The sequence below is a fragment of the Ranitomeya imitator genome, chromosome 2 (assembly GCF_032444005.1).
Source record: "Ranitomeya imitator isolate aRanImi1 chromosome 2, aRanImi1.pri, whole genome shotgun sequence".
Taxonomy (NCBI): Eukaryota; Metazoa; Chordata; class Amphibia; order Anura; family Dendrobatidae; genus Ranitomeya; species Ranitomeya imitator.
This window is the reverse complement of record NC_091283.1, coordinates 654,247,635-654,265,037: the sequence shown is the minus strand read 5'-3', so window position 1 is coordinate 654,265,037 and position 17,403 is coordinate 654,247,635. Positions and strand designations below refer to the sequence as shown.

The window sequence follows — 17,403 nt, the reverse complement described above, 5'->3', positions numbered from 1 at the left end:
GTAGAATTTTTACCCGAAGACCTCTAGGGATCATATTCTTGGATAAATAGCTCTCCAAGGTGGCCTTATTCCACCAAATACGCATTCGTTTTTTCAACATAAATTTCAGATTAGTTTTAAATTCCAATATTGTCCCATTTTCAGTTTCACCACTAGGTGTCGCCTCGCTTTTAAAAATTGCATCAATATGTGCCAGCCAGGATTGATCCCGTGCTTTGAGTGTATCTGCCTGCCTCCTGGAGCTTTCAGAGCGGTGTGCGCGGCCTGGTTGCCGTGGATACGCGTCCTTCCAGCGTCGCACGGCTGGTCCCTCCCACTGACGCGTCAGTGCGGGGCGTGGCGGTGTGACGTGGGACGCCGACTCCGCCGCTTCCGGCCATCGCTATGCCGGGGTAAGCGCCGCCATTACCGTTCAGCAGTCTGCAGTCTAATATAAAAAGACCCCCATGTTACCCTTCACTAGTGCCCCCCGAGGAAGCAACGTATGCGAAACGCACGTCGGGGCCTCTCTTTCCACGCACAAGCAGCAGGTTGGTTCATTGTTTTCAGTTATATTTCTTACTCTCCACCTCTATCCTTTGCTACCATTAAGGATTTATTTTTTGCCTTATCTATTATATATTTATGGGACGTCCCCGGAAAAATTTTGGTACATACTATTCCCAATAGGCTGTATGGGTTTCCTTATAGTACTAGGATTGTATTAAAGTAATTGTTTGTATGTCTATACCCTGAACCTCTTAATTAATGTGGTACGCCATGGAGCCTTCTATTGTTGGTGTAGCTGCTCCTATGCTTTACTAGCTATTGGCACAATCATTCAATTGGATATGTATGCATGTGGAGTAATCAGCTCACCTACTTTGGTCATTTATAGGCATATACTTATATGTACTTTTTGTATGGCTTACCTGACCATTTTTGCTTGTGCGTGGCACTAGTGTTGCCTTTCTTTTTTCATTGCATCTGTTTTACCGTTGTCTGTATTGTTGTATTTATATACCCTTTTAGATTTCTGTGTTCAATAAAATTGTTCATTTTAGCTCGTGTGTCCATCCTTTATTGGTTTTATCACACCAGAAAACTGTCAAAAACACTTTCATGTTTCATGATTTGTGTTTATTTTTGGCTCCTTCACAAAGCAAATAGAGGTAACAAGATTTTAACCTTCATGACATGGCAATTTTCATTTTTTTATTTTTTGTTGTACTTTTCAATGACATCATTCTACAACATAGTGTACTTAAAGGGACTCTGTCACCTGAATTTGGAGGGAACAATCTTCAGCCATAGGGGCGGGGTTTTCGGGTGTTTGATTCACCCTTTCCTTACCCGCTGGCTGCATGCTGGCTGCAATATTGGATTGAAGTTCATTCTCTGTCCTCCGTAGTACATGCCTGCACAAGGCAATCTTGCCTTGCCAATCTTGCAGGCGTGTACTGAGGCGGTGGCTTAGTGGATAGCACTGCAGCCTTGCAGCCCTGGAGTCCTGGGTTCTAATCCCACCTTGGACACCATCTGCAAGGAGTTTGTATGTTCTCCCCGAGTTTGTGTGGGTTTCCTCCGGGCACTCCGGTTTCCTCCCACATTCCCAAGACATACTGATTGGGAATTTAGATTGTGAGCCCCATCAGAGACAGTGATGATGTGTGCAAACTGTAAAGCGCTGCGGAATATGTTAGCGCTATATAAAAATAAAGATTATTATTTATTAAGGATTGCTTGCCTCTACACAGCACAGAAAAAAATGGCTGGACATTTATTTCCTCAGCCACACCCTTGAGGAGATATGGTAAGTAGGCGTCCTGCCCAACTCTTACCTACTCACCTAAAAATCCACCCATAACATGGCCGCTTAACTCCTTCAGCACATACCATGCTGAATGGAAAATTATGGGTTTCTAGATAATAGAGGAAAGCAGTCTACCCTGTCACATGGGGTAGATTTAATATTTTGATCTCCTCTCATTGCATTTTATGGCAATGTTGCAGAGGACAAAAAACCCTGTAATTTTGGCCTTTTGATTTTTTCTTGTTATGCTGTTTACCGATTGGATTGATTGATTTTATATTTTCATAGATCTTACTTTTACCAATGCAACAATCCCAAATGTTTATTTTCTAAATTGTTTTCTTTTTAATGGTACAAAAGAGGGTAACTTATTTTTTATTGTCATATTTTTAAAATCTTTTTTTTTTCACTTTTTACTGTATTCATTAGTCCTTGTAGAGGACTTGAAGCTGTGATTGTCTGATAGCTTGTGCTATCCATAGCAGTGCATGAGCACTGCTATGTATACCAGCTTCCACAGGATTGTAATGACAGGTACAGGGTTATCAGCAGACCCTCGGATGTCACGACAACCTATCAGCACCCCCCCGAGATCATGACACGGGCATGCCGATGAGAGTGTGGAGCGATGTGCTCCACTGTTAATGCCTCTGTCAGAAATTGACAGCAGGAGTTAACAGGTAAATGGCAACTTTCAGAGCTCCGTTCCACCCACAGCTGTTCGAGGCACATGTGTGCTTATTAAATCAGCCATCATGTCCGGGGGAAGATGTGAGCCTGCATTAAAGGCAGGGACATGACATATGACTTAAGTTTACATCATATGTCATGAAGGAGTTAATTCACCAGGTTTTGCCAATATAAACTAAAGCCACCACCTTTTAACTATTACCGCAGTCTATCAACCTATACATAAGCCCTTCAAAAAGATAAACTTAGGGTACCGTCACACTATACGATTTACCTACGATCACGACCAGCGATATGACCTGGCCGTGATCGTAGGTAAATCGTAGTGTGGTCGCTGGGGAGCTGTCACACAGACAGCTCTCCAGCAACCAACGATGCCGAGGTCCCTGGGTAACCAGGGTAAACATCGGGTAACTAAGCGCAGGACCGCGCTTAGTAACCCGATGTTTACCCTGGTTACAAGCGTAAAACTAAAAAAAAACAAACAGCACATACTTACATTCTGGTGTCTGTCAGGTCCCTTGCCGTCTGCTTCCCGCACTGTGACTGCCGGCCGTAAAGTGAAAGCAGAGCACAGCGGCTGTGCTTTCACTTTCACTTTACGGCCGGCAGTCACTGAGTGCGGGAAGCAGACGGCAAGGGACCTGACGGACACCAGAATGTAAGTATGTGCTGTTTGTTTTTTTTTAGTTTTACGCTTGTAACCAGGGTAAACATCGGGTTACTAAGCGCGGTCCTGCGCTTAGTTACCCGATGTTTACCCTGGTTACAAGCGAACGCATCGCTGGATCGCATCGCTAGATCGCTAGATCGGTGTCACACACACCGATCTAGCGATGACAGCGGGAGATCCAGCGATGAAAGAAAGTTCTAAACGATCTGCTACGACGTACGATTCTCAGCAGGATCCCTGATCGCTGCTGCGTGTCAGACACAGCGATATCGTAATGATATCGCTGGAACGTCACGAATCGTACCGTCGTAGCGATCGAAATGGTATAGTGTGACGGTACCCTTAGTGTGATGTTGGGATCACACAAACACCTATGTAATTCTAGATACAATGAGCTGCAGTAGCGGACACATAGAAAAGGGTCACTGTGCAAAGAATCATATATGGGTCATTTGCAGTACAATAGCTCTGTGTACTAGAGAAGTTGCTTGCAGATTTGGAGGTGGTAGTTGTGCTCCTTACCTTTTGGGCCCCTGTACGACCGATCATGGTACCCCAATGATATATTGCACCTGCTGAGCTGTTAGTAACAGCACAATCCTGTAGGGTGTGCAGCATTCATTGATGTAATAACCTTATAATTATGTCTTGGATGTGGAACATCAGCATCCTAAACAGAAATCTAATAGTTGACAACCATAGGGGTACTCAACATCAGACTCTATATAGAAATATCTTCACCAAAGATCTGACACAGTAAACAGATACGATTACAGCAGGGGCGTAACGATCGCGGTCGCTGCTGTGACCAGATCTGGTGGGTTAGGGGCCCACCGACGCCAGCCTCTACTTCAGCTGGATGTGCGTTTGAGTTAAAGTGTATTGCATCGTACAGACCAATAACGTCTGTGTGCCGTAATACATGCTGCCGGCCAGAGGCCAGCAGCTGATGTCAGCACGCATGTGACCAGGGGAGCATGGCAGTGATGTCATGAGCTCCTGTCGCACGCTGAAGTCAGCTGCCAGCTCCAAAAGTGGATGCTGCACGGCGTGAAAGTGCTGGAAAGGTGAGTAGGAGCATTTATTGTTTTTTTTTTTTTACTGTGCATTGAACAGTCGGGCCATGTACCAGGATGGGGGCCGTATACCATGATGAGGCCCAGGATGGGGATATATACCAGGATGGGGGCCATATACCAAGATGAGGCCCAGGATGGGGACATGACATATAAGGATGAGGCCATATACCAGGAATGAGGGCCATGTACCAGGATGGGGCCCAGGATGTGTGCCATATAGCAGGATGAGGGCTATATAGCAGGATGGGGACATGTGCCAGGATGGAGTCATATACCAGGATAGAGCGCAGGATGAGGGCCATATAAGATGATACACATATACCAGTATGGGACTCAGGATGAGGGACATATAACAGGATGGGACCATATACAGCCCGGCCATATACCTCCGGGTACTCTGGTTTCCTCCCACACTCCAAAGACTTACTGATAGGGAATTTAGATTGTGAGCCCAAATGGGGACAGCAATGACAATGTCTATAAAGCGCTGCGGAATAAGATAGCGCTATATAAGCAAAGCATAACAAATAACAGGATGGAGACATATACCTGGATGGGGCACAGGATGAGGGCTATATTCCAGGATGAGGACCATATACCAGGATGAGGGCCATAAACCAGGATGGGGTGCAGGATGAGGTCCATATACAAGGATGGGGACATATGCCGGGATGAGGACATATACCAGAATGAGGGCCACATACTAGGATGGGGTCGAAAATGAGTGCCATATACCAGGGTGGTAAACATATAAGATGGGGCCCAGAATAAGGTTCATATACCAGGATGAGGGCCATATACCAGGAAGGGGAAATATACCAAGATGCGGCCCAGGATGAGAGCCATATACCAGGATGGGCCATATACGAGGATGAGAGCTATATACCAGGATGAGAACATATTCCAGGATGAGGGCCATTTACCAGGATGGGGCTAAGGATGAGGGCCATATACCAGGATGAGGGCCATATACTAGGATGGGGCCCAGGATGAGGGTCATATACGAAAATAAGGACATATACCAGGATGAGGACATATACCAACATGGTGCTTAGGATGAGAGCCATATACCAGGGTGAGGACATATACCACGATGAGGAACATATACGGCTTCAGAGGTGCACTGTGCCTAACCGGAAGCCATCTTCTGAATTTCAGGAAATGCGAAGTGAGCCTCAGAAGCTGGGTGTACAGTTCTCTAGCTCAAGAGGCGCACTGCGCATGACCAGCAGCCATCATCTGAACTTCTGGTCATGTGCAGTGCACCTCTGAAGAAGGGAAGGATAAACTCGGCATCAGAGATGCAACAATGCTGCCGAAATGAGTGGCACACATGCGTGAGATTTGCTGGTGATGTTGAAAGCTCCTGCAAATGTTTTTATCACATGGAAAAAAGGCTGACTAGTCTGGGGAAACTAACGCCCCATCAATTAGTCAAAGTCCTAATTAGCACAAAAAAGAGGAAATTATAAATGCATTTTTAAAACAATTTTTTACCTAAATACTTTATACAAGGCTGGATAGGCAGGGAATTTACTGATACATAAGTGAATGGTGCTGGTTTGGAAGGAATGGGGGACCTGATAGGTTGCCTTTAAAGGGAACCTGTCACCCCGAAAATCGTGGGTGAGGTAAGCCCACCGGTATCAGGGGCTTATCTACAGCATTCTGTAATGCTGTAGATAAGCCCCCGATGTTACCTGAAAGAGGAGAAAAAGACGTTAGATTATACTCACCCAGGAGCAGTCCCGCTGCTGGTTCGGTCCGCTGCGGCGCCTCCCATCTTCATTCCAAGACGTCCTCTTCTGATCTTCAGCCACGGCTCCGGCGCAGGCGTACTTTGTCTGCCCTGTTGAGGGCAGAACAAAGTACTGCAGTGCGCAGGCGCAGGGCCTCTCTGACCTTTAGCTATAGGGAATTAGCCAGGACTAAAGCAAAGGTTGAGATGGCATGTCTGGAGCTGTGCTCCACAGTAATACAGTGCAAGAATGGGGCTTCCATTGCTTTTATTGCTGCCAGGATGAACTTGAAAAGAATGTTTCTTGAGAACTTGTGCATTAACTATAGCTAGAGAGGTCAGAACCAGGAATTCCTTAGAAACATGGTGAAATATGGCATAGTGCATGGAGTTGTACAGCGGCCTAGGTTTTGTCTGAAGGATCAGCTCTCTGCTATTTATTTTGTTGAGGGTTATAATACAGACACTGAAGAAAAAATATTTGAATTGAGCAAGCCTGAGATGACAAAAACCATGATTTTAACTTAATGTACTTTATTTTTATGAAACATTGGATCTAAGGAAAAACATTTGCTACAGTCACACTGCTAAAATGGAAGCGCTTCTTATGTTGAGCAAGCGATGATCTATGATTATAACACTTACCACAATCTGAACATAAAAATGGCTTCCTTCCTGTATGGATTACCCTATGTTTATTCAGATCATCATTAAGCGTAAAACATTTTCCACATTCTGGACATAAATATGGCTTCTCCCCTGTGTGAGTTCTATGATGCTTAATGAGATCAGAATTATGCTTAAAACATTTTCCACATTCTGAACAAGAAAACGGCTTCTCTCTAGTGTGAGTTTTCAGATGTTTAACTCTGTCACATTTCTTGCTAAACCATTTCCCACATTCAGAACATGAAAATGGCTTCTCCCCTGTATGGATCACCCGATGTTTAAGAAGATCTGACTTCTGGCTAAAACATTTCTTGCATTCTAAACAAGAATACGGCTTCTCTCCTGTGTGAGTTCGCTGATGTTCAACAAGACTTGATTTTCTTGTGAAGCTTTTCCCACATTCTGAACATGAAAATGGCTTCTCCCCAGTGTGAGTTCTCAAATGTTTAACCTTATAAGATTTCTTGCTAAACCATTTTCCACATTCATTACATGAAAATGGCTTCTCCCCTGTATGGATTACCTGATGGTTAAGAAGATCTGACTTCTGACTAAAACATTTACCACATTCTGAACAAGAATATGGCTTCTCTCCGGTGTGAGTTCTCTGATGTTGGACAAGACTTGTTTTTCTTGTAAAGCTTTTCCCACATTCTGAACATGAGAATGGCTTCTCCCCAGTGTGAGTTTGCAGATGTTTCATACTATCAGCTTTCTTGCTAAACCATTTGTCACATTCCAAACATGAATATGGTTTCTCTCCTGTATGGATTACACGATGGTGAACAGCAGCAGACCGCTGGCGAAAGCATTTACCACATTCCGGACATGAAAATGGTTTTTCCCCTGTGTGAGTTCTCAGATGTTCAACAAGACACGATTTCCTTGCAAAACATTTACCACATTCAGAACATAAATGTGGCTTCTCTCCTGTGTGCATTTTTTGATGAATAAAGAGATCTGATTTCTGGCGAAAACTTTTCTCACATTCTGAACAAGGAAATGGCCTTTCATCTTTGTGAATTAATTCATGTTTAGAAAGGTTAAATTTCTTCCTAAAGCCTTTCCCACATTCAGAACATGAAAATGGCTTCTCATCTCTGTGAATTCTTTCCTGGATTGATAGAATTGTTTTATTTTTAAAATGTTTGCCACTTTCAGAATGCGGAAATATTTTACCCTCTGCATCTTCTGTACTTTGCTTAACAATCTGGGATTGAACAGGTAAAAGATCATTGCGATTAGTTAAATCAGTAGATAGATCATCGGCGGGGAAAAATGATGGTATAGTTGTTATAAGAAGTGTTCTTGAATTTTCTTGATTATCCTTTTTGATATTATTGCAATTTACTTTGTTGTCTGGAGAAGAAAGGGGATTTTCTACATATTTTTCTGTGCAGTCAGCTGCTGGAAATATAAACAGACTTTATTTTAACTTCTGTTGAACATATTAAAGCTGAAATGTTATAACATTCCTACATGACGATTTTACACAATCAGTAAAACATGATTCACAATACAATTTTGAACACTTCAGAAGTTCTCTATTTGTAACTTTAGGCCACGTTCACATGTTCAGTATTTGGTCAGTATTTTAACTCAGTACTTCTAAGCTAAATCCAGGAGTGTGAGAAAAATACAGAAATGGTGACACGTTTCTATTATAGATTTCCTTCTGATTTTGGCTTACAAATACTGAGGTAAGGCTCTTGTTTATTCTAATTTAATTTCTGCATATGCAGAGGGCTTAGTTATATCGTTGAAGAAATGTCTTTATTATTGTCACATAATATTTTTTCTTACAGGAATTTTTTTTACCTGTTTAACCTTGATTTCCCCACAATGCAGAAGAATAGTGCATTTTGTTGAAAAATTACTTGTTAAATTTTTCTCCTGAGGAATTACATCTGGATTAATGTCCTCTTTTAATGGTAAGATGTTTTTCCGTATCTCTTTTCACAAAAGTTTCCTCAATAGGAAGTGAACTCTCTGGATTAGGAGGGTTCCTTCAGGAGGACTCCGATTGTGTTATAGTGTTGCATACAGATTCCTTGGTTGTCAAACTTCATAGCACTAATGCAGCATTCTAGTGTCAGTTGGGTATTGTGGTCTGAGACAACATTTTGAATAGAATCTGTTTATATGAGGAATACTAGTTTATATACTGGTACTTGATTTTGTAAGAAGGAACATAAACCAGCTCACCCGTGATTCAGCAACCAAACCTCGGGAGCACGGACCCGCTGTGTCCAGGCGTGCAAGATCCAAAAAAAGAAAGAAATGTCCAGCTTCACCGAGTCCGTAAAAAAGCGTTTTCTTTATTCACAAACTTTAAACATGGAGGATACAGACTTCAGCACAACCATATGGGTAAGAATCTCAACGCGATTAAGGGAGCCTAGTCTCCAGAAACGCGTTGAGATTCTTACCCATATGGTTGTGCTGAAGTCTGTATCCTCCATGTTTAAAGTTTGTGAATAAAGAAAACGCTTTTTTTACGGACTCGGTGAAGCTGGACATTTCTTTCTTTTTTTGGTACTTGATTTTGTACACACCTTGAAATTAGATCCCTCTTTCTTTCCTAGCACCTTTCTATTTGTTATATTTTTTATCTATTCTTGTTTAACCCCTTCATGACCTTGGGATTTTTCATTTTTCCGTGTTCGTTTTTCACTCCCCTCCTTCCCAGAGCCATAACTTTTTTATTTTTCCATCAATATGGCCATGTGAGGGCTTATTTTTTGCGGGACGAGTTGTACTTTTGAACGACATCATTGGTTTTAGCATGTCGTGTACTAGAAAACGGGAAAAAAATTCCAAGTGCGGTGAAATTGCAAAAAAAGTACAATCCCACACTTGTTTTTTGTTTGTTTTTTTTGCTAGGTTCACTAAATGCTAAAACTGACCTACCATTGTGATTCTCCAGGTCAGTACGAGTTCATAGACACCTAATATGACTAGGTTATTTTTTATCTAAGTGGTGAAAAAAAATTCCAAACGTTGCTAAAAAAAAAACAAACATTGCGCCATTTTCCGATACTCGTAGCGTCTTCATTTTTCGTGATCTGGGGTCGGTTGAGGGCTTATTTTTTTGCGTGCCGAGATGACGTTTTTAATGATAGCATTTTGGTGCAGATACGTTCTTTTGATCGCCCGTTATTGCATTTTAATGCAATGTCGCGGCGACCTAAAAAACATAATTCTGGCGTTTCGAATTTTTTTCTCGCTATGCCGTTTAGCGATCAGGTTAATGCTTTTTTTTATTGATAGATCGGGCGATTCTGAGCGCGTCGATACCAAATATGTGTAGATTTGATTTTTTTTTTTTATTTTGATTGGGGCGAAAGGGGGGTGATTTAAACTTTTATATTTTTTTTATTTTTTTCACATTTTTTTAAACTTTTTTTTTTTTTTACTTTTGCCATGCTCCATGGGAGGCTAGAAGCAGGCACAGCACGATCGGCTCTGCTACATAGCAGCGATCAGCTGTAGCAGAAATGGAGGTGTGCTGTGAGCGCCGACCACAGGGTGGCGCTCACAGCCACCGGTCATCAGTAACCATAGAGGTCCCTAGGACCTCTATGGTTACCATCCTGACGCATCGCCGACCCCAATCATGTTCAAAACAGCTGGCATGTCCCGGCTTTGATGCGGGCTCACCGCGGAGCCCTGCATCAAAGCAGGGGATCTGACCTCGGACGTACTATCCCGTCCGAGGTCAGATAGGGGTTAATAAATTATATTTTAAAATTCATTTTTGTACTTTTTTTTTTTTTTTTTACCTTGGATGAATATTTCATTGTTGGTAAATAGGGGTTTGTGATGTGTAATAGTGAAGTATTATCTACCGCCACATGGTAGCTTCATATTTAAAAGGATTATTTTTGTGAATTGTCTTATAGTATCAAAAACAAAACTACCATTATTTTCCATTGTTTATTGCTATGTATAGTTTAAGTCTATTGCTTAGTCTCTTTCACGGTTCTATATCAATTTGTACCTGATATTCTATATATATATAATTGTCTAAGGGTTTTTCTGTCTGTCTGTCTGTCCTGGAAATCCCGCGTCTCTGATTGGTCGAGGCCGCCAGGCCTCAACCAATCAGCGACGGGCACAGAATGGCGATGATGATGTCATAAAGGTTTCCTCGACCAATCAGTGACGGGCACAGTCTGCCACGTAGTATATAGCAGCCATGTAGTATATAGCACTGCCCACGTAGTATATAGCAGCCATGTAGTATATAACGCAGCCCACGCAATATCTAACACAGGCCACATAGTATACAGCAGCCATGTAGTATATAGTACTGCCCACGTAGTATATAGCAGCCATTTAGTATATAGTACTGTCCACATAGTATATAGCAGCCATGTAGTATATAGTACTGTCCACGAAGTATATAGCAGCCATGTAGTATATAGTACTGCCCACGTAGTGTATAGCAGCCATGTAGTATATAGTACTGCCCACGTAGTATATAGCAGCCATGTAGTATATAGTACTGCCCAGGTAGTATATAGCAGCCATGTAGTATATAGTACTGTCCACGTAGTATATAGCAGCCATGTAGTATATAGTACTGCCCACGTAGTATATAGCAGCCATGTAGTATATAACGCAGCCCACGCAGTATTTAGCAGTGTGGGCACATATCCCTGTTAAAAAAAAAATAAAAAAAAATAAAAAATAGTTACATACTCACCCCCTAGGATCCAACGGCGCTCTGGCGATGGGCGCGCAGCTGCCGCCATCTTCTGTTCCCAGGATGCATTGCTAAATTACCCAGAAGACTTAGCGGTCTCACGAGACTGCTAAGTCTTCTGGGTAATTTCACAATGCATCTCTGGGAGCGGAAGCTGGAGGCAGGTGCGAGCGCATCGTTACACTACGGAGGGTGAGTATAGCAGGTTTTTTTTTTTTTACTTATTATTTTTAACATTAGATTTTTTTACTATTGACGCTGCATAGGCAGCATCAATAGTAAAACGTTGGGGACACGCAGTGTTGATAGCAGCGGTAACGAAGTGCGTAACCCGTGGCATAACGCGGTCCGTCACTGCTGGCATTAACCCTGTGTGAGCGGTGACCGGAGGGGAGTATGGAGCGAGCGGGCGCCGGGCAGTAACTGCAGGGGAGTAGGGAGGGACTAATCGGACTGTGCCCGTCGCTGATTGGTCGCGGCAGCCCAGCCAATCAGCGACGGGCACAGTATCGACGTAGAAATACCGCGTCTCTGATTGGTCGAGGCCGCGACCAATCAGCAATGGGCACAGTATCGACGTAGATGTCATAATGGTTGCCATGGCAACGATGATGTCATAAAGGTTGCCTCGACCAATCAGAGACGGGCACAGTCTGCCGCGAATTCTGGAATCATCATTGTCCATATACTACGGGGACATGCATATTCTAGAATACCCGATGCGTTAGAATCAGGCCACAATCTAGTATATATATATATATATATATATATATATATATATATACAGTGGGGCAAAAAAGTATTTAGTCAGTCAGCAATAGTGCAAGTTCCACCACTTAAAAAGATGAGAGGCGTCTGTAATTTACATCATAGGTAGACCTCAACTATGGGAGACAAACTGAGAAAAAAAAAATCCAGAAAATCACATTGTCTGTTTTTTAACATTTTATTTGCATATTATGGTGGAAAATAAGTATTTGGTCAGAAACAAACAATCAAGATTTCTGGTTCTCACAGACCTGTAACTTCTTCTTTAAGAGTCTCCTCTATCCTCCACTCATTACCTGTAGTAATGGCACCTGTTTAAACTTGTTATCAGTATAAAAAGACACCTGTGCACACCCTCAAACAGTCTGACTCCAAACTCCACTATGGTGAAGACCAAAGAGCTGTCAAAGGACACCAGAAACAAAATTGTAGCCCTGCACCAGGCTGGGAAGACTGAATCTGCAATAGCCAACCAGCTTGGAGTGAAGAAATCAACAGTGGGAGCAATAATTAGAAAATGGAAGACATACAAGACCACTGATAATCTCCCTCGATCTGGGGCTCCACGCAAAATCCCACCCCGTGGGTCAAAATGATCATAAGAACGGTGAGCAAAAATCCCAGAACCACGCGGGGGGACCTAGTGAATGAACTGCAGAGAGCTGGGACCAATGTAACAAGGCCTACCATAAGTAACACACTACGCCACCATGGACTCAGATCCTGCAGTGCCAGACGTGTCCCACTGCTTAAGCCAGTACATGTCCGGGCCCGTCTGAAGTTTGCTAGAGAGCATTTGGATGATCCAGAGGAGTTTTGGGAGAATGTCCTATGGTCTGATGAAACCAAACTGGAACTGTTTGGTAGAAACACAACTTGTCGTGTTTGGAGGAAAAAGAATACTGAGTTGCATCCATCAAACACCATACCTACTGTAAAGCATGGTGGTGGAAACATCATGCTTTGGGGCTGTTTCTCTGCAAAGGGGCCAGGACGACTGATCTGGGTACATGAAAGAATGAATGGGGCCATGTATCGTGAGATTTTGAGTGCAAACCTCCTTCCATCAGCAAGGGCATTGAAGATGAAACGTGGATGGGTCTTTCAACATGACAATGATCCAAAGCACACCGCCAGGGCAACAAAGGAGTGGCTTCGTAAGAAGCATTTCAAGGTCCTGGAGTGGCCTAGCCAGTCTCCAGATCTCAACCCTATAGAAAACCTTTGGAGGGAGTTGAAAGTCCGTGTTGCCAAGCGAAAAGCCAAAAACATCACTGCTCTAGAGGAGATCTGCATGGAGGAATGGGCCAACATACCAACAACAGTGTGTGGCAACCTTGTGAAGACTTACGGAAAACGTTTGACCTCTGTCATTGCCAACAAAGGATATATTACAAAGTATTGAGATGAAATTTTGTTTCTGACCAAATACTTATTTTCCACCATAATATGCAAATAAAATGTTAAAAAAACAGACAATGTGATTTTCTGGATTTTTTTTTCTCAGTTTGTCTCCCATAGTTGAGGTCTACCTATGATGTAAATTACAGACGCCTCTCATCTTTTTAAGTGGTGGAACTTGCACTATTGCTGACTGACTAAATACTTTTTTGCCCCACTGTATATATATATATATATATATATATATATATATATATATATATACACACACACACACACACACACACACATATATATATATATATATATATATATATATATATATATATACACACACACACAGTGGGCCATTTATATGGCTACACCTAAATAAAATGGGAATGGTTGGTGATATCAACTTCCTGTTTGTGGCACATTAGTATATGGGAGGGGGAAATCTTTTCAAAATGGGTGGTGACCATGGCGGCCATTTTGAAGTTGTCCATTTTGGATCCAACCTTATTTTTTCCAATGGGAAGAGGGTCATGTGATACATTAAACTTATTGAGAATTTCACAAGAAAAACAATTGTGTGCTTGGTTTTAACGTAACTATTTTTTCTGGAATTATTTACAAGTTTATGACCACTTATAAAATGTGTTCAAAATACTGCCTATTGTGTTGGATTGTCAATGTAACCCTCTTCTCCCACTCTTGACACACTGACTGCAACAATGCAGAAGAAATGCTAGCTCAGGCTTCCAGTATCCGTTGTTTCAGATGCTGCACATCTCGTATCTTCACAGCATAGACAATTGCCTTCAGTTCGCTGAGCGGCGTTGGAAAAAAACACACCTGCCAGACAACTTCACCGCTTTCAAACAAGCTACACTTGCCTTCAAACTAGCCCTCACTTCTGCTAAACAGACCTATTTCACTAACCTTGTATGTTCACTATCCTACAACCCAAAACAACTGTTCAGCACATTTAACTCTTTTCTCCGCCCACGACTGCCACCTCCAATTCCCCTAATCTCTTCTGAGGACTTTGCCACCTACTTCAAAAACAAGATCGACCAAACAAGGCAAACCTTTACTGTTCCACCACCCCAACCACTCCATATACCAGATCTCTGCCCTTCCCCAATAACTTCCCTCTCCAACATCACTGAAGGAGAACTTCCCCCTTTCCAAATCACACCTCACCACCTGTGCACTTGACCCCATCCCTTCCCACCTGCTCCCCAACCTCACTAACACGCTCCTTCCAGCCCTAACCCATCTCTTCAACCTATCACTATCTTCTGGTACTTTCCCCTCTGCCTTCAAACATGCCTCCATCACACCCATTCTCAAAAAAGCTAGCCTTGACCCAACTGCTATGCCCAGCTATCGCCCCATATCACTGCTCCCGTTTGCTTCCAAACTCCTTGAGCAGCATGTCAATGGTCAACTTTCCTCCCACCTCTCATCTAACTCTCTCCTTGACAACCTCCAATCTGGCTTCCGCCCCCACCACTCCACCGAAACTGCTCTGACCAAAATTACTAATGACTTACTCACAGCCAAAGCTAACAGACAGTTCTCCATCCTCCTCCTTCTCGACCTGTCCTCTGCTTTCAACACAGTTGACCACCTCCTACTGCTACAGATTCTTTCTTCCCTCGGCATCAAAGGCCTTGCCCTGTCCTGGATTGCCTAATACCTTTCTGACCGCACATTTAGCATTTCCCACTCTCACACTACCTCCTCACCCGCCCCCTCTCTATTGGAGTCCCTCAAGGCTCTGTCCTAGGGCCTCTACTTTTTTCCATATATACCGTTGGCTTAGAACAACTCATAAAGTCCCATGGCTTCCAGTACCACCTATATGCGGACGACACTCAGATCTACCTCTCCGACTCAGATGTCACCTCTATTCTGTCTAGAATCCCGGAGTGTCTGTCAGATATATCCTCCTTCTTCAACTCTCGCTTCCTAAAACTCAATGCAGACAAAACCGTACTCATCATCTTTCCCCCTTCTCGTGTATCCCCCCTACCTGATCTATCTCTTACAGTAAATGGCATCACGCTCTCTCCCGCACCTGAAATCCACTGCCTCGGGTTAACTCTCGATTCTGCCCTGTAGTTCAAACCGCACGTCCAAACTCTTGCCACCTCCTGTCACCTACAACTCAAAAATATTGCCAGTATCCGTCCCTTCCTCAGCCCACAATCTAATAAAACTCTTGTGCTTGCCCTCATCATCTCCCACCTCGATTACTGCAACACCCTCCTCTGTGGCCTCCCAGCTAATTCCCTTGCACCACTCCAGTCTGTCCTCAACTCTGCTGCTCGGCTATTCCACCTCTCTCCTCGCTACTCCCCTGCTTCACCCCTCTGCAAATCCCTCCACTGGCTCCCACTTCCCAAACGAATCCAGTTCAAACTACTAACACTGATCTACAAAGCCACCCGCATCCTGTCCCCTCCCTATATCTCTGAACTAATCTCCCAATATCTTCCCTCACGTAATCTTCGATCCTTCCAAGACCTCCTATTCTCCTCCACACTTATTCGTTACTCACACAACCACCTCCAAGATTTCACCCGAATATCCCCCATCCTCTGGAATTCTACTCCTCAACACGTCCGATTATCCACCACCCTCGGATCCTTCAGACGGAACTTGAAAACCCATCTCTTCAGGAAAGCATACAGCCTGCAATAACCATTCTGCCGCCTCACCAACCACCCGAGCTGCCGCCACGTCACCGACCACTCGAGCTGCTGCTACGTCACCGACCACCCGAGCAGCCTCCTCACCACCACCAGTGCTACAGCACACCAACCTCCTGTCTCTTCCCCATTATCCTGAAGAATGTAAGTCCGCAAGGACAGGGTCCTCTCCCCTATGTACCAGTCTGTCACTGTAAATTTGTTTACTGTTAACGATATCTATAACCCCTTTTCACATGTACAGCACCTTGGAATTAATGGTAATATATAAATAAATAATAATAATAATACTAATTGACCCCAAAAATAAAATTCTAAGGGGGTTAGATCAGGAGACATTGGTGGCCATTCAAAAAACAGGAAACTGTTCATGTAGGAATGCTTGGACCTGACACCCATAAAACGGTGCACTACCACATTATGGGTGTCAGGTCCGAGCATTCCTATCCGAGTATTTTAACATTCTTAATTTCACCATCCTTACAAGCACACCTAATTCCTCAAAAGTCATCGATCACCTGCAAAAAATAATAAACCAACAGTATGTAGTCCAATTAATAATGAGTGTCCCACGACAATCTCCCTTACAGAACAGGGACATCGGTTGATGTGACAGTTCAGTGGTAAACAATAATGGCCAAAAAAGAGAAAGCACCACTGCAATAAATGCACACCACAAAATTGTATACAAAATTTTTTAACAGTATATTTTATTGGTATGCCACACAAGCTGAGTGGAATGAAGACAGTGACCCCACGAGTATCGCCCTAGTGGAAAGGGCTTCGTCAGGGAAAGTGGTGGCACATACACACACCAATGTACAAATAAATAGCAGTATGTGGAATTGCCATAATTACCTGATGAAAAACCAGTGTGCATAGATTGGAGCAGCCCAATCGGGCAAAAAAAAAAAAAAGTGCACATGAGAACCGGCACCAAAAAGTGGCCGCGCACAAAGAACGCAGACCCTGTCAGGGCGCCTGCGTGAAGTGGAGCGCAACAAAGTCCAGCGCCATTGCACAGCTGCAGATGCTTGGACGCGGGTCCACTCAAGGCGCCTACGCATGGTACAGCGCAACAGGATCCAGCGACTGTACATTGTTGCGCATGATTAGTACATGCTCACCGGGCACGAAAGTGCGCCTGCGTAAACTGGCCCTGTGAATCGCCTGCATAGAATAGAGC

At 43.4% G+C, this 17,403-nt stretch overlaps 1 protein-coding gene across 9 annotated transcripts in view; it reads right to left on the bottom strand.

Moving 5' to 3' along the window:
- Positions 1–6,486: 6,486 nt before the first annotated feature.
- The window catches only part of LOC138667072 (oocyte zinc finger protein XlCOF6-like), a 157,652-nt gene continuing 146,735 nt past the window's right edge, over positions 6,487–17,403 (bottom strand). For 7 of the 9 annotated variants that reach the window (XM_069755333.1, XM_069755340.1, XM_069755334.1 and 4 more), the window contains one exon: positions 6,487–8,048. In XM_069755333.1, coding sequence (XP_069611434.1) covers positions 6,529–8,048 — 1,520 coding nt within the window. In that variant the 3' untranslated portion in view covers positions 6,487–6,528. The remainder of the gene's footprint in view (positions 8,049–17,403) is intronic. The other 2 variants (XM_069755338.1, XM_069755336.1) reach the window with 1 other exon arrangement.